This window comes from Mauremys reevesii, linkage group 3 (assembly GCF_016161935.1).
Source record: "Mauremys reevesii isolate NIE-2019 linkage group 3, ASM1616193v1, whole genome shotgun sequence".
Lineage (NCBI taxonomy): Eukaryota > Metazoa > Chordata > Testudines > Geoemydidae > Mauremys > Mauremys reevesii.
Window position 1 is genome coordinate 97,797,398 of NC_052625.1, and position 20,109 is coordinate 97,817,506.

General features: G+C 43.2%; 1 protein-coding gene across 4 annotated transcripts; it reads left to right on the forward strand.

The window, feature by feature from the left end:
* Window positions 1-1,617: 1,617 nt before the first annotated feature.
* Window positions 1,618-18,230, forward strand: ZBTB2 (zinc finger and BTB domain containing 2). Of its 4 annotated transcripts, none has more exons than XM_039532374.1 (4): window positions 1,618-1,907; window positions 6,181-6,363; window positions 8,698-10,062; window positions 18,213-18,230. In XM_039532374.1, exons 2-3 carry the CDS (start codon window positions 6,191-6,193, stop codon window positions 10,058-10,060), a joined length of 1,536 nt encoding a protein of 511 aa, XP_039388308.1. In that variant the 5' UTR covers window positions 1,618-1,907; window positions 6,181-6,190; the 3' UTR covers window positions 10,061-10,062; window positions 18,213-18,230. The 4 variants fall into 4 exon arrangements, with proteins under 4 accessions (XP_039388308.1, XP_039388307.1, XP_039388305.1 ...); XM_039532373.1 differs by lacking the exon at window positions 18,213-18,230 and adding an exon at window positions 11,388-11,607; XM_039532371.1 differs by lacking the exons at window positions 1,618-1,907; window positions 18,213-18,230 and adding an exon at window positions 3,481-3,873 and having other exon boundaries at window positions 8,698-11,608.
* Window positions 18,231-20,109: the final 1,879 nt, after the last annotated feature.

The following is a 20,109-nucleotide window of genomic DNA, read 5'->3' on the forward strand; positions in this document are numbered from 1 at the left end:
CTCCCCCCCGCTCTTTCCAAAAGGGAAAGCCCACCCTCAATTCACATTAATGTCTATGGCCAATTCCAAAGTATTGAAATTTGTAAATAAACAAACAAACAATTCAAAGACCAAGGATCACATCAAACATCAATGTATTATGTTCAAATTTATTTATGCTACTTTGTAATACACAAGTGTTCTGCACAATATATCAAATCTTAGTAAGATGAGGTCTCACTCCAGTACTGCCTCTCCCTTCCCTCCCACTACAAGAAATGGGCATAGTCACAAGTGTAAAAGCTGCAGAGCAAACTTTTATGAAAGATTTTCTAAACTTTTAAAACTAGAAGTATTTTAAAAGTACAGGCAAAGAGTATGAAGAACTAAGACATTCTAACTGCATTTATACTTGAGAAATGTTTTAACTTAATATTTTAGACTGCAGAGTTTATGTATTATGTATTTGATAGTCCTATAAAATATAAAACCTGTGTTACCTAAATTAACCTCTTAGGGTATGTCTACATAGCAGTTAAACACCTAAGGGTGGCCTGTGTCAGCTGACTTAGGCTTTCAGGGCTCAGGCTGTAGAGCTATACAATTGTAGTGTAGACATTTGGGCTCAGGCTGGAGTCCTGGCTTTTGGACCCTTCCCCCTAGCAGGGTCCGAGCTTGGACTCCAGCCCCAAGCCTGAATTTTACAGCCATATACCTCAAGCTAAAATCAGCTGACACAGGGCAGCCACAAGTATTTAACTGCTGTGTAGCTGTACCTTTAAACCCCAGCACTAAAGTAAAGCCTACTATACTCTGCAGTTTCTGCTTTGACGGGTCTTTACCATCCCCTTTACAACAGACATTTCAACTTCCACATTAACTAGTGCGACCTGAGCAAGGGCACAACCACTTGCAATAGATAAAACCAACTAGATACATCTTAAAGCCTTGTTTTATCACAAAAGGTGCCTGTTGCTGATGAGCAGAACCAGATCAAGACTTTACTGTGGATTCAGAAATGATGCTGACCAGATAATCCTTGGCTACACTTACCGTTAAACCACATCCAGCACTGGATCAGTTCTGCCCAGTGCGGACAATGGGTATTTTTAATAATGTAGACAAGGTTTAAGTGGGCACTTTAAACTGCATTTTAAACTCAGTTTAGCCTCCACACCCAGTTTCAAGTATAATTTTGAAGATGCCACCCTGGCAGAGAGGCACTCCTGAGCAGCACAAGGTGGTCTCACTGGCTGAGCCCTACAGAAAGAAAGTGCAAGTCCAAAGTAGGCAGGTCCAGGGAGTTTTGGAGTATACACTGGGTGGGTGGGCACCGCACAGAAGTGGCTTTGCACTCCTCCACCCCAAGCAGGCCACTCTGGTCTGCTGAGTCTGAAACAGGCCCCGACATGAGCCAGGCCTTGGATCCCCCTCCCCAGGAGCAAGCTGCGCCCTCAGCAGCAGGATGTGGTTAGGGCTGGGGAAAGCTGCACTCGGGCTTCACCTCCCCCGCGGCCCCCCCACACCGTTTTTAAAGGGGCAGCTCCCCAACAATAACGTGCGGCAGGGCTGGCTCCCGGGCCCCATTCGGCCGCGGGAGGGGGGGGGGCTGTGGCTGGCGGTTCGGAGCAGGGGCTGAACGGGGAGCCCCGGCCCGGTGCGGCCTGTGCTGGGCGCCGCGAGAGAGAGGGGAGGGGCGGGGTGGCTCCTGCTGCTGCCGCCACCAGCGCTCGCCGCCTCCCCTCCCCCCCGGCGGGGGCTCCTCGCTGCAGCCTCTGTGCTCCGCTCTCGGTCATGTGACCCTAACGTAACCGGACAGGAAAAGCCGCCGCCGCCGCCGCGCTGACTCCGTTGTTGCTGCTGCTGCTGGGCGCGGAGACGGCGGCGGCCCGAGCGGGACCAGGCGCCACAGCGGCCCGAGCCCCCAGGTGAGCGTCCTGCGCCCGGGACCGCAGGGGCCGGGGCCGCTCCCACGTGCCCGATCCCCGCCGCACCGAGCCAGCCGGGAGAGCGCGGGCTGCGGCTGGGCCCGGCCCCGCCATTGTGTGTGAGGGCAGCGGGCCCGGCCCGCCCGCGGGAGCCTGAGCGGGCAGCGGCGGCCGGGCCGGCGGGGGCCAGGGGGCAACAGCAGCGACTGGCGCCGCCGGAGCTCCCTGGCCTCCCGACTGGGCCGGGCGGCTCCACCCAGGCCGCGCGGGGCGAGGGGGGTGGGGGCCGCGCGGGGCAGGGGGCGATTCAGCCTCCTTCCTCGCGCGCCCTCCCCCCTCCGGCCCGCGCGGGGCTCGGTTCGGTCGGTTGGGGCCCACTCGCCCTCGCGCTCTCTCCCCGCCCCTCGCGCCCGAAGCGGAGCGGCCCCCTGCGGCGGCATCCGGCGTGGGGGAGGGGCGAGGGCTGAGGGAGCCGCGCGAAGCGGAGGGGGCGGCTCCGTCTGGTTCTCCTCAGCAGGCTGGGCGGCAGCGGTGGATCCCGTCTCGCGCGCCCTGGCGGCTCCGCTCGCGCTGCGTCTTGCTTGCGCCGGCTCCGTCCCGTCCGTGCGCGCGTCGAGTGCGCTAGGGGGCGGGGCCCAGCCAGTCAGAGCGGCGCGCGGCTACTCAACCTTCCGCCTCAGCGACCAATGAGAAGGCGTCCTCAGTCCCCGCTGCCACAGGCCGAGCGTGACTCCTGAGGGGGTGGAGGAGTAGCCGCGAGACTCCACCCACCCAACCCCGCCGCGCGCCAGAGCCCGCTGCCCGCGGGGCTGGGGGAGGGGAGAGCTGCGCTGTGCGCTCACAGCAGCTGGGCCCAGCCCTAGCGAGGGCTCCGCGCTGCAGGCCCCGGCCGCTCCCGGCCCGGCCCGGCAGGGTCCGGCGGCGCCAGCCCTATGGCAGAAATAAGCCGCTGGCACCAAGCAGGCGCGTTAGCTGCCCCTGGGCACCCCGGGCGCGGCGGGGACCTGGCTGGGTGGGTCGGGCGCGGAGAACTGCCCGCCCAGCGCCCCGCTGCCTCCGCTCCGGGAGCTGCTGGTGTCCTGCCCGCGCAGCACCGGCCGCTCACCGCTAGCGTGAGCCCGGGGCTCGCTGGGGCGGCCCGGGGCCTGCGCGGGGCTCGGGTAGTGGCCAGGTGTTTACCGTATTCTGGCTACTACAGCAAAGCAGCCTGACCCCATGGCACCTTGGGAGAGTCTCCAGCCTCCCAGCCCTTCCAACGGCGAGAGAGTGCCCGCGTCCTAACCTGCTACCAGAACTACCCAGCCCCTGTGTCATTCCTTGAAAGTTATTTGTCATGATCTTCTCTTTATAATTGACCGAATTTTTCACTTTTATATTTTGATTCTCCATCACAGACTGAGTGTTTGCAAAGGGACAATTCTGTGAGTGGTGGTTTTCGCTGATCCTTAGAAGTGATCAGCAGTAGAACAAAGTAGCCCATCCAAGCTATGCTGCCAGAGTAATAGGATCGTCTCCATAATACTAAGCACAGAGATATTTCCATGTGGTAAAGTTGTTTTAAATACAAAATTGTATTCTTAGACTGATTTATTATATCAGCCTTATTTAGCTAATACTTCAGCTTAGGTGATCATATAATCAAGTCATGAAGTATCTTAGGCTGAAAACAACTTAGATATTGTTCAAAAACAAAATAAAATAGTTGGTTTCCTCAGTCTTTTCCTCTTCACCAGGGTGAGCATGAAAATGGAATTAGTTTTTAGTGCCTTTGATTCCAAAGCACTTCATCATTTTTAAGTACCCATAAATGTGATAGGTATACATACATACTGAGATCATGTCATCCTGGATAATAATTTAGCCAGCTGTGGGATGGAATGTGATATAGCTGTTCAATAGCCACCTTGACTCTACAGTTTAGAAAAGGAAATGATACTGTGTCCAGGACCAGCTTAGGTAGTAAAAGGTAAATAAAGAGTGTCTCTTAACAGATGCCACCACCTGGATCATTAATACCTTCTATCTCACCTAAAGGTCTACCCAAGTACAAATTGGACCCAGCCATGATTAGTTTGTAAATCCTGAGACGTTCACAAAAATATTGCATAAAAATGAAGGCTTGATCTTGCAAAGTGTTCCATGTTGTCAAAGAGTCTACTTGAGTGGAGCAGTTACAGGACTGGAACCTGAACTGTGAATGTGCTTTGTTGTTGTTGTTAAAGTCTAAACAGTAAATATTTGATCTATTATATTTGCAGAGCATATCAAATGCCAACTTGTGTGCTTTGTGGCCTTTATGATGATGGGAAGCTAATTTTTTCCTATTAAGCAGTAGTGTTCGTAACAAAATTGTCCTTTGTACACTGCATTCTTTCTTCCCCACTCCTGAATCACTTTACACATAGAATTGTAGGACTGGAAGGGATCTCGAGAGATCTTCTAGTCCAGTTCCCTGCACTCAGCGGGGTGCAGGAGGTGCTGGGGAGGAAGGAGGTGTGCTTGGGGGAGGGAGTGGAAAGAGGCATAGAAGAAGAGGGGAAGGGGTGGCGTCAAGGTGGGAAGAGGTGGAGTGGGGACATGGGCTGGGGCTGAGTGGAAGGTTTGGGGCTCCATGAAAATTTTAAAATCAAAATGGGGGTCCTTGGTTTGCTAAAGTTTGAGAACCACTGCTCTATGCCATTATCTAAATCACTGATGAAGATACGGAACCAGACCTAGAACTCATCGCTGTGGGACCCCATTTGATATGCACTTCCAGCTTGACTGTGAGCCACTGATAAATACTCTCTGGGAACAGTTTTCCAACCAGTTATGCACCCACCTTATAGTAGCTCCATCTATTTTATATTTCCCTAGTTTGTTTATGAGGTGATCATATTTCATAATTTCATATGAACTTCTGTGTCAGTGCAATGTATTCAAACAGCCTGGTGGCTAATTGCAGTCACAAAGTGTTATAATACCTTGGTCCTTCAGCAGGTTTAAAAAACATCTAATACCTTCTACTCCAATGACTAAACCTGTTAGCTAAGGTGAAATACCTACACCACCATCCCTCTCCTCCTGTAATTGAAAGGGAAAATACAGTTTTGCATTGTTGTAATATTGTTTAAAATGTTCTATTAAACTTTGGAAAACATAACTTTCTTTATGTCCTGGGGTCTTGTTACACTTCCCCCTTCCTGGCTTCATTGTATTTTTTTTTTTTAATAGATCATGTATGTTTTTCTTAATTGGTGTGGATGTTTGTTTTCCTTCCTACACATTCCACTGCTTTATACCCATTCCTCTGTTTCCTACTGGCTTTTGTTCTCTGTTTTCCATCTCTCCCTTCTTTCCAAAGTCTATCTCATGTACTTTATCCCTACTCATTTTCTTCTTCTCATTATCATTCCTGCCATACGCACTCATCCACTCAAAGGCTTTCTAGGCCCCCCGTCCCAAAAGTTAAAAACATTGGGTCCTAGAGGAAGCTGCACTCCCTACTCTGCCTCCAACTCGAGAAAGTAGTAGCAGCTCCTGAGCTGCTTCTCTACTGCAGTGTTTCCTGCATTCACCTCCTTAATCCTGAACAAAATCAGTAATGGCACCTCTGGACTGCTTTGCTCCTGTTCCGCCTCCCCCTTACTCTACAGCATCAACCTCTGAGCTGCTTCTGCTCACAGGTTTGCCCTCAGGGGAAAGAGTCAGCAAGTATAACATCCCTGGCTCCTCTTGCCTGTTCCAAATTATCACTCACCCTGGGCAAGTAAGGTTTTCCAAGCCCTGTTTGGATTTTCAGCTGTCCTGCAGGTAGGTGTTTACTTTTACACATGTTTGTCAGTGATCTCCTCTACCCACAGTGATGTATTGATGGAGGTGATTGAAATCCTGAGGAGATAAATGTCTACCCACTGACCAGACTATAATTATATAAACAATTAAATTAGTAGCAAAAAAGTCAATACAATCTCCCTGTAAAAATAAACTCATTCATCTCTTGCTCATCTCCTTTCTTTTGTCTTTCTTCCCCCTCTCTTGGATTGTGTATATTTATCTGTTACATATCTCCTACTCTAATACCCTTATTTCTACCACTGACTTATGTGACCCTGAGCAAATCAGTCAACCCTCTATAAAATGGGGATATTTACCTACTGATAAACTGTTTATAAAGCACCTTGATAATCTTGCATGAAAGGTGCAGTAGAAGCACAACGTATATTGAAAAAGAATGTTCATGTACATCTGCTGTTAAGTAAATACTTTTACATAAATGTCATTTGCTTTTCAGAGTGTAAAAAATGGATCTGGCCAACCACGGACTTATACTGCTACAGCAGCTAAATGCACAGAGGGAGTTTGGTTTCCTGTGTGACTGCACGGTTGCTATTGGTGATGTCTACTTCAAGGCGCACAAATCTGTCCTTGCTTCTTTCTCCAACTACTTTAAGATGTTGTTTGTTCATCAGACCAGGTAGCTACAGAAAGGTTGACTGTTAAAATGTTATTCATTTAACTTGGCTAAAAAAGTCTAGCTACATTCTGAAGCATTAAAAGTATTCATTTGATTTTTTTGTTAATATTCAAATCTATTCTTATTTGCAAATAAGGAACTTCATCAAGAAGTGGTAAGGTTGAAATTGTGTTTCATTGGAGTCCAGCTAACCTCCAAACCTAATATACTTCAACAAAAATTCTTCACCTTTAACAAACAAACACACATTAGAATATCTAGAAGTGAATAGTTAAGGTAGCCAGCCTCATCTCCACTGTAATTCTTGGTCACCATCATCCACCCAAACTTAACTTTATCTCCTCAAATCTGCAAAAGAATACCCAACAGCCAGTAACTAATTACTAGGAGAGTGTGAGAAATGGCATTGTAAAATTTGTTAGACATTTGTTTTTGATCTTTGCTCCATAAAAATTGCAAAAATATTACAAAGTTAAGATTTGGTGGGGTGATAGTGAACAATGAAGGATTACATGGCGGTGGAGCACAGGCTGCATCCCTTAGTTGTTTATTTCCAAATTTTTTTGGCGGGGGGAGGTGTTTTAAGGGTAGAATTTTTGAAAAGCAAGTATTGTTATTGGGTGTTAGCTGGACTTCAGTGAACAAGTTCAACCCTAACTCTTAACGTTTTTTGAACTAGCACTAAAATTTTGAATCTGGTATATAAAGTCCACAGGTAGAGAGCCAACTCAGATAGTTTTAACACCCATCAAGGTGCATATTTTAACAAGAACTGGAGAGGCAGAAGTTATACCTGGGGGAAAAATGGAAGTGGCGGACTATGGAGAGATGGAAGCCTCTTATTCAGATTGAAGGTAGTGAGGCAAGAAGGTAGTGAGGCAAGAGCCTGTGGGAACAGTGTTCCCATACTGTGTAGCACTGTTGACCTCACTCACTGTATGGGTGAGGTCATGCCACATGGCCAATGCCATTTTATACAGAAGCTTCCTGGTGGCAGTAGCAGAGTACCTGCACTTAAAAAAACCCCTAAAAACCAGGACTATACTCCTGATTAAATGGTTAATATCTTCTATCTAGAAAATTAAGCATTTAAAGTTTACTATGAATAAGAGTCTCTACCTATCGCTGTCCCTCCAGTCCCCTGCATTCCTTTCATCCCCCCCCCTAATCCTAACCTCTTGCTTCCCTTCTCCAGAGCCCTTCATCCCAAAACCAGGTAGTAATGCTCCATGCCAAAGTCCTTTACCCTCAGGCACTACCCCTTCTCATCCATTGCCCCTTTATCATCCCCCCCACTGTCTCCTCCCAAATCTCTGCCTAAAGTCATCAGTAGGTAATCCTATAAATAATTGTAGTAATGTGCTGTATACATGTGAAAACAGCTTCTTAAGATTATGGCCTAAATGTAGCTGCATTTAACCAAAAAAAGGGCTGGGAAATTAAAGAGAAAACATTGGCTGTAGCATGATCTATTTAGCCTCCAAAAGCATGTGTCAAATTTTGTACTGACAAATTCTTGAATTTCATTCATATTCATCTTGTACATTGAAACCCACGTAGTGACCTCTGATGTAATGAAACAGTAATGAATAAAAGCTCCCAATTGTTTCAGTGCTTTGCAGTGTGCAAAGTACACTTTTTGTTTTAGTGATCCACTACTTAAAGTGAATTGTCTCTAAGTAAGAATGCTTTGATAGGATTTAATCTAGCCGTTAGCAAGATTTTAATATAAGACTAGGGGGGGGAAAAACATTCTTGAAAACTGCAGAATATATTGTGTGGGACAGCAATTTCATAACATCAGAAAAGAGTTATTATCTTAGGGTCTGTCAGAACCCATTTATGTTTCAAAGCAGTTGGTTTACTGAGAATAAGATTGGCCGATTGAAAAATGGCAACTAAATTAATGCCTTTTGCCCCATCTACAAACCATGTCTCTTATGACAAACTACACCCCCTCTTTCCAAGCAAAACTAATCATTACTGCAATTGCAGGTTGGTATGAACTATGGAGACTATAGGTTACTGTTTTACACTTGCACTTTTAGCATTCACACATTTATAATTTAACAATAACAAATGTGATTCTCCCTATGTTTCTGCATGGCACTTGTAGAAGTGTTAATGCAAGAATTGTTTCCTGCACATAGGACCTAATATTCAGTTAAAATGAGGAGGTCGTTTTTAAAAGCAAATACATTTTGTAATACATTTTATGTTTGTATTTCAAGCATATAACACTAATTATTTTTTATTTAGACTTGAATCTAATCCAGGTTATTCTAGAGACTTTTCCTTATCTCATTGTTTACTAAACAATTATTTTTCTTTCAGTGAATGTGTCCGTTTGAAAGCAACTGACATACAACCAGATATCTTCAGCTATCTCTTGCATTTGATGTATACTGGGAAGATGGCACCTCAGCTCATTGACCCAGTTCGATTAGAACAGGGAATAAAGTTTCTGCATGCATATCCACTGATTCAAGAGGCCAGCCTTGCCAGCCAGGGTACCTTTTCTCATCCAGATCAAGTTTTTCCATTAGCCTCTTCTTTATATGGCATTCAAATTGCAGATCACCAGACAAGACATCCCACTAAAGTTACCTCAGCAACTGACAAACTTGGGCGAGACCCAAGGCCACAGGCTTCCAGGATGAGCCAAGAACCAGTGTCTGAGGGCTCACAGCTCTCACAGTTGGCTTCAAGTCTGCCACAAGTGACCCGGACAAATATGACCACTGCTGACCCCTTGCAGTCTTCACTGTCTCCAGAACTGGTTTCCACTGCTGGTAATAGTTCTCCTCCAGAGGAGGAAGCCAACATGGAAGCATCTTCTTCAGATGAACAGCCTGCTTCACTCACAATAGCACATGTCAAGCCAAGTATTATGAAAAGGAATGGAAGCTTCCCAAAATACTATGCCTGCCACCTCTGTGGTCGTCGGTTCAATCTGCGAAGCAGTTTGCGCGAGCACCTTCAGATCCACACAGGAGTACCCTTCACATCAAGCCAACAGGGAGAAAGTAGCATTTCCCTGTCTCTTTGTAATAATGCAGCTGAAAAAGATGCCATGGAAGTGCCTGAAGCAGGAATGATTAGTGACAGTGAGCTGCAACAGATCTCAGATTCCCCAATAATTGATGGACAGCAGCAGGCAGAAACACCACCACCGTCGGACATTGCAGACATAGACAACTTGGAGCAGGCAGATCAAGAAAGAGAAGTTAAAAGACGGAAATATGAGTGTTCCATCTGTGGACGCAAATTCATTCAAAAAAGCCACTGGAGGGAGCATATGTACATACATACTGGCAAACCTTTCAAGTGCAGCACTTGCGACAAAAGCTTCTGCAGGGCTAACCAAGCAGCCAGACATGTGTGCCTAAATCAGAGCATTGACACATATACTATGGTGGACAAACAGACTCTGGAACTGTGTACTTTTGAGGAAGGCAGTCAAATGGACAACATGTTAGTACAGACCAACAAGCCCTACAAATGTAACTTGTGTGACAAAACATTTTCAACTCCCAATGAAGTGGTCAAACATTCGTGCCAAAATCAAAACTCTGTCTTTGCTCTAGAAGAAGATAGATCCATTCTGCTAGGTAGTGAGGACACAGAAGCTACAGAGACTGATAACTCCGTGTTAACCTCCATCAAAAAGGAGCAGGAAGCAGTGTTGTTAGACTGAAGGTGAAACATATCAGTTTTTTAAAGTTCATTCATTTGTATCAAACTAATACTCCCCCTGCAACCAGAACTACACTGGCATGGTAAAAAATTGGATCTTGCCCCTCCCACAAATAAATAAAAGGCCTTTGCCTCAAGCCACAATATAATTGATTTTAATACAGAGGAAAGTGTGTAGAGGTAATTCAGCTAACTTTGTCAATAGTACTAGTAAACTCAAATTTAAATAGATTTTAAACAGATTTTAGATTATTTAAATGCATACATAGATGCAATGAAGTGTGTAATGAGAAATAAAATACCATTTTGGTAAACGAAGAATATATATATATTTAATTATAATTATTTTCTCTGGTAACAAGTCTTCCTTTTGAGAAGAAATAGCAGATGATGCAGCGTGCTTTCTAGAGCTACATGTACAAACTCTGTAAGATAAAAAGGCTTAAAACTTTTCACAGTGAACCCAGGAAACTTTGTTTTTAGTCTTTAGTTTTTCCTCAAGTATTCCCTGGGGTATGTATTTCAGGTATCATCATTGACATTATGTCCATTCAAGAAAATTTAGTTACTTAGTCAACTTTGACTAAAGTAGCAGTAATAATAATGTGATGGCAATCTTTTTATATGTATATATAGAAAGCGTGTGTGTGTTTGTGTGTTTGATATATACAGGTAAATGAATGCACACACCCTATCTAAACAATTGGTCATCTGCTTTCAAGTTCAACCAAAAAGGTCCATAAATTTTAGTTATTTGACAGATAAGCCATTTTACACAACACTTATTTTTAAATTACATTTAAACTGCCCCAGGATGTGTGCATTTTTATTATCGTGTTTGAATGGAAATTAATATAATTAGTGCTATCACTCAAGACATGGAGGAAACTAGAGAACAGAGAAATTGCATACTAGAGAGCACTGTGCAATTATCAGTGCTGCATTCACATGTGCTGTAGCAATAGATCCGAGTCATTCCTGATTTGAGGGGAGACTTGATCACCTTATTCACACAAGTAGTCTCAGACTTCAGTGAGTCTAATTGCATGAGTTAAGGTGAAAAAGATTTGGCCCTTTGTTTACTGTAGTCACCTTCTAGCAGCGGACAGAGGGAAAGGTGGCTATGGATCATGGTTGTTTTAAAAGTGAAGCTGCAGTGCTGGCCAGTGTATTCTATTGTTTAAGGGATTCCCATTACTTTAGACTCCAAGGCAAAGTATGCAAAATGCTGGGAGGGCAAATACCATAGCATTAGCTATTGCTCAGGATAGCACTGCATCTTTGTATTTAAAATCAAGTTGATGATTTTTATATTTAATTTTTTATAGATGCCTGGATTTTTTGCCCGTAGCCTAAAAACTAAGCTGACGGCAGTAAGGAAGCCCACTGATCAGTCATTGGGCCAATAGGAAGGCTTATGTAGGCAGAGTAAGTGCCCCACCATAAATGGAGGCAGTGTGGAGGGGAGGGGGGAAAGGGCAAGGCACAAAACATAGCTCTGCTCTGTGTATATGTTTAAACTGAGTATCATCCTATTTTGTGTATAGTTAAGTTCTCAGATTTGTAAGTTTTTATACATCATTTCATTGAATAAAAATTGAATTAAATGGAATGTGATTTATTTTGAGTCTGATCAAAGATTATTGGCTTGTGATCTGTTCAAAAGGACTCTTTTTGAAGCAGTATAAAAGCTATAGGAAGCATGAGATGTTAATAAAACTCTTTCATAGAAGCGAACAAATGGCTTATTTAAGAAAATTACACCTGCCTAAAAATAGTGAATTTAGACCAAAAGTACCATCTGAACCTTAAGTTTGTACTGTTCTGATAGACTGACAGAACTAAAATAAACTAAGAATTTACTGCACAGTATAACCTTCAAGGATGTTGAGTGCCCTATGAATTGCTATACTATATCAAAATAATGTCGTGCTACGTCTTATTGTTTATTCTTTACTTTCAGTGCTGACAGTTTGTCTCTGCTAGGAGCTTCAACTGATATTATGACTTTTCTGTAATTTGATCTTCGCTGGTTCTGGTGGTCACTATCTGAAGTGCACCCAAAGGAGGAAAATTAGATCTCCTTACACACCAATAAGTGGTATATACAGATATCTTTGGCTGTTCAAACCCATTCTACAGGGTCACTAAAACATGGGATCATTGGTGAAAAATAGTTTGTAAGCTATTATAAATGCACTGTGAAACTCCATTGACATACAGGTTTTCAGTGTAAATACATTTTCTTCACCTTTTTGTATATTAAATCCAATCTGAGTTAACCTTTTTAGTCCAAGGTGAAACTTAAGGTTTTATATAAGTCTCTTACATAGAAGGAAGGCTGTGACTGAATTCTTCATTAAATCTACCTAAGTGGTAAAATTGAAGAGCTCACCAAATTAGAGAAGACAATACTAAAGGAAATCTTAAATGTGCAGGGTGGAATCAGGCTCCATTTAAGTCAATAGGAGTTTTCTCCAATATATTTCCAAAGGCCGCGTCTACAGTACAGGTACTATAGCAGCATAGCTATGGCATCATACTTATGCCAGCATAACCCTGTAGCACAGACAGCGCCTACTGCGATAGAAGGGGTTTTCCAGCGGTTGTAGAACACCACCTCCCCAAGCAACAGTAGCTAGGTTGACAGTAGCATTCTTCTGTCAGCGTAGCTACAGCTACACAGGGGGTTAGGCTGGCATAGCACTCTGGTGGGGATTTTTCAGTCCTATGAGCACTGTGGTTATGTTGACCTAAATTGTAAGGGTAGACCAGGCCAAAAAGATAACTGTTGCCAGTGAGGTTGGTGCATTAATTTAAAACATAAAACACACCTATGGCCTGATTTCAGAAGTGCTGAGCACCCACACCTCCAGTTGCAAACAATGGAAGCAACCGATGATTAGCACTTCTGAAAGTTAAGACCATTGTGTACAGTACAAGTAAAGAGCTTCTTTTTATCACCTTTCTGTTAAGTCTCTTTATAGTCTTCTAGCTTCCCAATAATCCTTCTAATTGTGCAAGGGAAGATACTTAATTGGAAAAAGCTAGTTTTACTATCACTTTATATATTAATAGTTCAAGCATTGCTGCTGGTGGTGCTTGCTGCATATAAACAACAAATTACTGCCTTGTTTTTTTTAGAAAGTCGTCTGCTTTTCAGTTCAATTTTAATAGGTATAAAATAGTGTCTAAAAGAAACTAATTGTTCTATGAAATGTTATTTTAAAATAACTTTTCAGTATAAAAGTCCAAGTTTATTTCAGTAACACTCAACCCTACAAAACAGTTGGTGTCTCAGGAACAAGCATCAGATTCACTAGCACTTAGAAAATATTTTGCTACTCTCCAAAAATATATAGTGCTAGTTATATAGATACTTTTTTCATTGCTTTCTGGACAGTTAAATATCCATAGACAGAAGATATTGGGAGATGTTGGGTGTGAAGAGTTGGATCTCAGGAATGTAGCCCAGACAACACAGTTACTTACTATTTCACAGTTTTAATGATGGGCTATGTCTAATAAAGACTGTTATTGATAAAGGCAGTCAGTTTGTATAAAAAATGAGCCCAAATATTAGAAGGGCTATTGTCCTACTAAGGCATGGGTGTCTGTCCATGTTAAATGTGTTTTTATTTATCTAGCTAAGCTTGTAAGAGGTGCCTGGGTAACAAAATCCCAGTCATACACAGGAAAAGCATGAGCAAAGGGCAATGAATCTTTTGCATCCTTCCCCACTAATGTGCTTTAGCCTGGTCAGCAGTGACCACCTCTAGTTGAGTCATTCACCATCCATGCTAAATTTTGGCGTTTGCTGAGACCACCAGTAAGGGAGGCCAGTTGTGCGAACAGCTTTCCATGGAACTAGATGGAAGCCACCAAACTCACTTCACTTAATTCTTTGAAGTGCAGCTCTGTTGCAAGACAAAGTAAAGCATTACAGTTCCAAAATGTGGCCCTGCTGGAGCTAGCAAGAATTCCAAACAGGCACAAGGGCATTATGTTAATCCCTCTTTCCCCTTTCATGTCACTACCCAGATTGCTCTTGTCTAGACTCTCTAGACCACCACCCATAGTACCTTTCCCCTATGCTTTACTAGAAATTAAATATGAACATCCCCATGTCTTCTACTTAATTTCTCCACTCATAGTCCTTCTGCCTTATAAGCTTGACACACACCATTCTGTGATGCCAGGGCCAGTCCCTAGATGCACTTAGCTATAAGGGGCAGTCAGAAGTGGTGTAGCACCTTGTGGTGCTGGCCAAGCTTGAAAGGCAGGCGCATCAGAACAGGGGCGGCTCTAGGAATTTGGCTGCCCCAAGCACGGCGGCATGCCGCGGGGAGCGCGCTGGCGGTCGCTGGTCCCACGGCTCCGGGGGACCTCCTGCAGACATGCCTGCGGAGGGTCCACCGGAGCCGCGGGACCAGCAGACCTTCCGCAGTCATGCCTGCGGGAGGTCGACTGGAGCCGCGGGACCTGCGGACCCTCCGCAGTCATGCTTGCATGCAGGCATGACTGCGGAAGGTCTGCCGGAGCCGCCTGCCGCCCTCCCGGCAAAATGCCGCCCCAAGTGCGCGCTTGGCGCGCTGGGGTCTGGAGCCGGCCCTGCATCAGAACAAAACAGCAGATACTGGTATTTTCATTCTTTAGTAAAAGAGAGACTAAGGATCCCTGTAGGAGCATCTAGGGAAGCATAGGGGGAGCCAGGGGAGGGAGTATGAAAAAGATTTGAGGGGCTGAATGTAACCTCTAGACACATCATACTAGTCAGTCTCTTTGGTCGCTTTCTTTTGAGCCAGGATGTTTTCCTTGGACATTCTTCTTTATTTGAACTGGTAGCTTCTATTTTTAGTACATTATTTTCCATTCACCACAAACAATCTATTTGCTTCCTTATATTTTCCTTTATCAACCATAGGCATGAGCAGATGAGCAAGCGTTCAGGTTGGAATGAACTGATCATGATCAGGGCAGAAGGATTAGGAGAACAATTGAGTTAATTTAATATTGCAGAGGCTGTGAAAAATTTAGGGAGTTTACGGGAGACAAGATTACAGCATTGTGATCTTGCATGGTATCAATTTGCTAAATATTTGGTTAACAGGTAAAGCATATACTGTAGTAAAATTTATTTTCAGTGAACCAATTCATTACATTTCCATCCCCTCTTTCTCATTCAGAGTATGTGCCCTGTTAGTGGACTTTGGTAGAAGACAAAGGAAAAGTCGATGTACACCCCAGCCCCTGTAGACCTGTTGCCAAGACTTACTCAATTTAGTTTGTTTTGCATTCTTGAGAAAGGCAGGCTGGATCTCCTGCAAGACCCAGTCACAGAAATTAAAGATGGAAGAGACTTATTAGATCATCTATCCCGTGTCACACTAGAGATCTGTGTTTAAAGCCATTTTCAAACATGATCACAGCCTTGCACATTTTTAGATGGTTTGTGTTCACATCATCTCACCTCTACTGAAAAACCATCAGTATTGGGGGGGCTTTTGCAACATAGAAGTTCCCCAGATGCAGCTAATATATTATTCAAATTGCCAATTTAGATAGCACCTAAACATATCTTAACAGTGCTCTGTAACTGTATGCTATGTCCAAGGCGTTAACGTTTGGAGACATGGCTGTACCGTGCTGCAGTCCCAGCTACCTTAAGCACTGGGGAACTCCCATGTTGTAACAGAGACCTTAGACACTATTGATTTTACAGCATAGACAGGACCTAATAGTTACAAATTTCAGAGTAGTTACAAAGTGTTCACAAACTGCTCCATGGGGAGAGGGAAGAGAAGCACAAGACGGGCTAGCATGGGTCTAAGTACAGAGTAAGTGACCCTCTATTTACTGGACAGGGAATCCATAGTGTGACAGGATCCCAGTCCATCCCCTTAGCACTAGGAGATCTTGGGTATCCTGAGATTAAAATTTTATTATCCTAGAAGAGCCATCTTGTTAAGGAATTTTTTTCTTTTTTAATCCTCAAAACACTTTTTCTCAATAAAAGTAGACCCCTGAACAAGAATAAATTCAGGCTCTAAAAATACATTAAATGCTGCCCTGGTGAGCTGATGATGAGGCAGGGTGCTACTTTGGCGGGGGGTGGGGTCCTTCAGCATGGAACTGGGAAGGTCTGTGGAAGAACCATTTGTTTCAAAGCCATGCCATTCCACCTCTATGGTTAGACAAAGGGGCTAAATTTGACACAAATCTAAGGTCTTGTCTACAAGGGGAAATTGTCTGGCATAGCTATTTCAGAATAGCTCATAGTGTGAACATTCTGGAATAAAAATGTCCATACAGGGAATTATTCCAAAATATCTATAGTGCTTTAAATTCACACCCTACCTTATTGCAGAATAACTTCCTGGTGTAGCCAACCCGCAGACAATTTATACCTTCTGGCTCCATCCATGTGTAATTTACACTCATATAAGATCTGTTAGATTCACACAGGCTTATTAATGTGTATTTTATATCCCTCTATACATCACTTCTGAATCTGATCTACTTAGAGGATTTTAAATGATTGAATTATTTGCCAATGGGTAGATGACAAAGGACTGTACCTGTATCTCCAAATCCATACCCCAGTCTGTGTTAGGAGCTATACCCTTTCCTTCTGGCCCTTCCACGCATAAGGTACACTAGCTTAGCCTCCCCTAGTTTTGCTTACTCATGGGTGGATTTGACCTCTACTCTCGCCTTCTTCTATTGACAATGCTATGACCTATGCTGTCCTTAAAATCCCTTTAAGCTACACAAGGAAGTTAGCTTTCCCCAGATAATAAAGGTTTGGAGGGTTTTTTTGTACCAATATTTGCCCTGTATAGCAGGCCATTGTCTCAGTCAGTCCATCACAGGTGCAGCAAATGATCCAATCTGGGATGGTGAAATCAAATTCTACTACCAAACCAGCAAAAGAAAAGAATAAAACATTTAGAGGCTAAGCTACAAAAATGGAAGAATGCCAAGAAGAGAAAAATCTTCCTGAATCAGTGCAATTCCCTGGAAATGTGAGCAAAATTACTGCCTAAGGAAGCAGAATAAGTAGACAACGCCAACTAGGTTTTCACCTTGTGGACCCGCTTTGTGAAAAACATTGTTTAGCCTGCTGCATCTTTTGGCAATATTTTGGGGACCCTATTGTAACCGAATATGAAAATCCTGACAATGAAGAAAGATTCCATAGACACTTGGTGAATTATTTCTCCCCCAAAACTACCATCAGTCCACCAATCACTGTGAAGCATGAACTAATTATAAGCCTGATCATGCAAGTGTTCATGAGGGGAGAAGTCTCCCTGGAGTCAGTGGGGCTACTGGTATGAGATAGGATTACTCAGATGACTAAAGCCTGCACAGTAAGGCCTTGTATGTAAAAACCAAAAAATCACATTCTGTAACTTATTTGTCAAAATGAAAGAATAAAAGAGCATAGGATACTATGTAAATCCTGCTCAGATAAGTGCAAAGGAAAATTTTACTCACATACTTTGGTTTGCACCTGATATTAGTTCCTTTTGGATGTTGAAAGTCTCTGCTTGTTGAATTTCTTCCAGCTGGCCAGCTTTCTGATTGGTACAGGATTCCTAAATTCAACTATAAATGCATTCAAACAATTACATCTGCAGATCCAGAAGTTGGTCTCTATTTCCTTCATCTTTGTTCACTTGCCCTTGGAATTTTTTATATGGTTAAATAACTTCTATGCTTTATCCTAGCCACCACTAGTAGTATACTTGGTTCCTGACTCTGAGTTAAGGCTCTACTTATTCTCAAACACTTAAATTATTCTTCTAGCTGTAGTTGGTTTCTTATTTGTTACTGAGGGCAGAGTAAAAGACAGGTTTGCCTGCATAACACTTTATGGAGATCTAGTCTACTCCCCATTGGGTTGTCAGCTTGTCATTACAATTCCTCATCCAATTCTTTTACCCTTTTTGAAATTAAGGGCTGAATTATAATTAACCATTTCATTTCTGTCTGCATGACTTCCCTAAACAACTGGTTCTCATAAAGGAAGAAGTGAGATTCTGGCTATTTCTTCTACTGATCCTATAAAGCCTGTGCTGAATTCTCTGGTTTTCCCCAAGCCTCTTAAATTTGATTTAATTAATTATTTGTTTAATTTAATCACTTAGGCCATCAGAGACACCCAAAGATGGACTCCCCAGTTGCTTTCTTGGTGGACATGGAGGAAGTAGGCAGAGCCAACATCAGGAATGTTAATGATCATTTATTATTTGTACTAATAATAAATGTAGCACTGAGAAGCCCCAGTCATGGAGCAGGGACCCATTGTGCTAGGTGCTCTACAAACAAAAAGCTGACAGTCTAAATGGTTTTACCGGCAATGAAGCTTGCCAGCCAATTGCCTCAGCAGCTGATTTTTCCAGGCTTAACTGAGTGGAATCTTGGTCACTGACTCTGCTCCTAGAAACTGATTAATGGCCTTGGGGAAAAGAGAACAAAATTAAAATCCTGATGCAAACAAATTTGTATATTTGTTGCGATTTATTTTTAACTTCAAGGGAACAAATAAACAGAATTCATTGCTGAATGCTCATTATTTATATAGCCATATTTCAACTATTTAACAAATATGGCCCAAACCAATCAAGAATGTATGTATTTATGTGCTTAAGCTTACACGTGTGAGTTGGCTAGGCCCTGGAGCAGAGGCAGTCCCTAGGCTACTCAGATGTAATGGTGGGGCTTCTGCAAACTCTAGTGCGTCTCTGTGGAAGAGCCATACATGTCTCAATTGATTTTGCCTGCCACCAAGAACTAAACATAAGACCATCAGAACGGCCATATTGGGTCAGACCAAAGGTCCATCTAGCCAGTTTCCTGTCTTCCGACAGTGGCCAATGCCAGGTGCCCCAGAGGGATGACCAGAACAGGAAATCATCAAGTGATCCATCTCATCACCCATTCCCAGCTTCTGGCAAACAGAGGCTAGGGACACCATCCCTGCCCATTTGGGGAACTTATCCTCTGTGAACGTATCTAGTTCTTTTTTGAACCCTCTTATAGTCTTGGCCTTCACAACATCCTCTGGCAAATAGTTTTGACTGTGTATTGTGTGAAGAACGACGTCCTTTTGTTTTAAACCTGCTGCCTATTAATTTCATTTGGTGACTCCTAATTCGTGTGTTATGAGGAGTAAATAACACTTCCCTAATTACTGTCTCCACACCAATCATGAATTTATAGATCTCTATCATATCCCCCCCTTAGTCGTCTCTTTTCCAAGCTCAAAAGTCCCAGTCTTATTAATCACTCCTCATATGGAAACCGTTCCATACCCCTAATCATTTTTGTTGTCCTTTTCTGAACCTTTTCCAATTCCAATATATCTTTTTTAAGATGGGGCAACAACATCTGCATGCAGTATTCAAGATGTGAGAATACCATGGCTTTATATAGAGGCAATATATTTTCTGTCCTATTAGCTATCCCTTTTTTAATGATTCCCAACATTCTGTTTGCTTTTTTAAACTGTTGCTGCAGATTGGGTGGATGTTTTCAGAGAACTATCCACAATGACTTCAAGATCTCTTTCTTGAGTGCTAACAGCTAATTTAGACCCCCATCATTTTATATGTATAGTTGGGATTATGTTTTCCAATGTGCATTACTTTGCATGAATCAATATTGAATTTCATCTGCTATTTTCTTGCCCCGTCAGTTTTAAGAGATCTTTTTGTAGTTTTCGCAATCTGCGTGGGACTTAACTCTCTTGAGTAGTTTTGTATCATCTGCAAATTTTGCCACCTGTTTACTCCTTTTTCCAGATCATTTATGAAAATGTTGAACAGGACTGGTCCCAGTACAGACATTTGGGGGACACCACTATTTACCTTGCTCCATTCTGAAAACTGACCATTTATTCCTACCCTTTGTTTCCTATCTTTTAACCAATTACCAATCCATGAGAGGACCTTCCCTCTATCCCATGACAGCTTACTTTGCATAAGAGCTTTGGAGGGATGTTGTCAAAGGCTTTCTGAAAAATCTAAGTACACTATATCCACT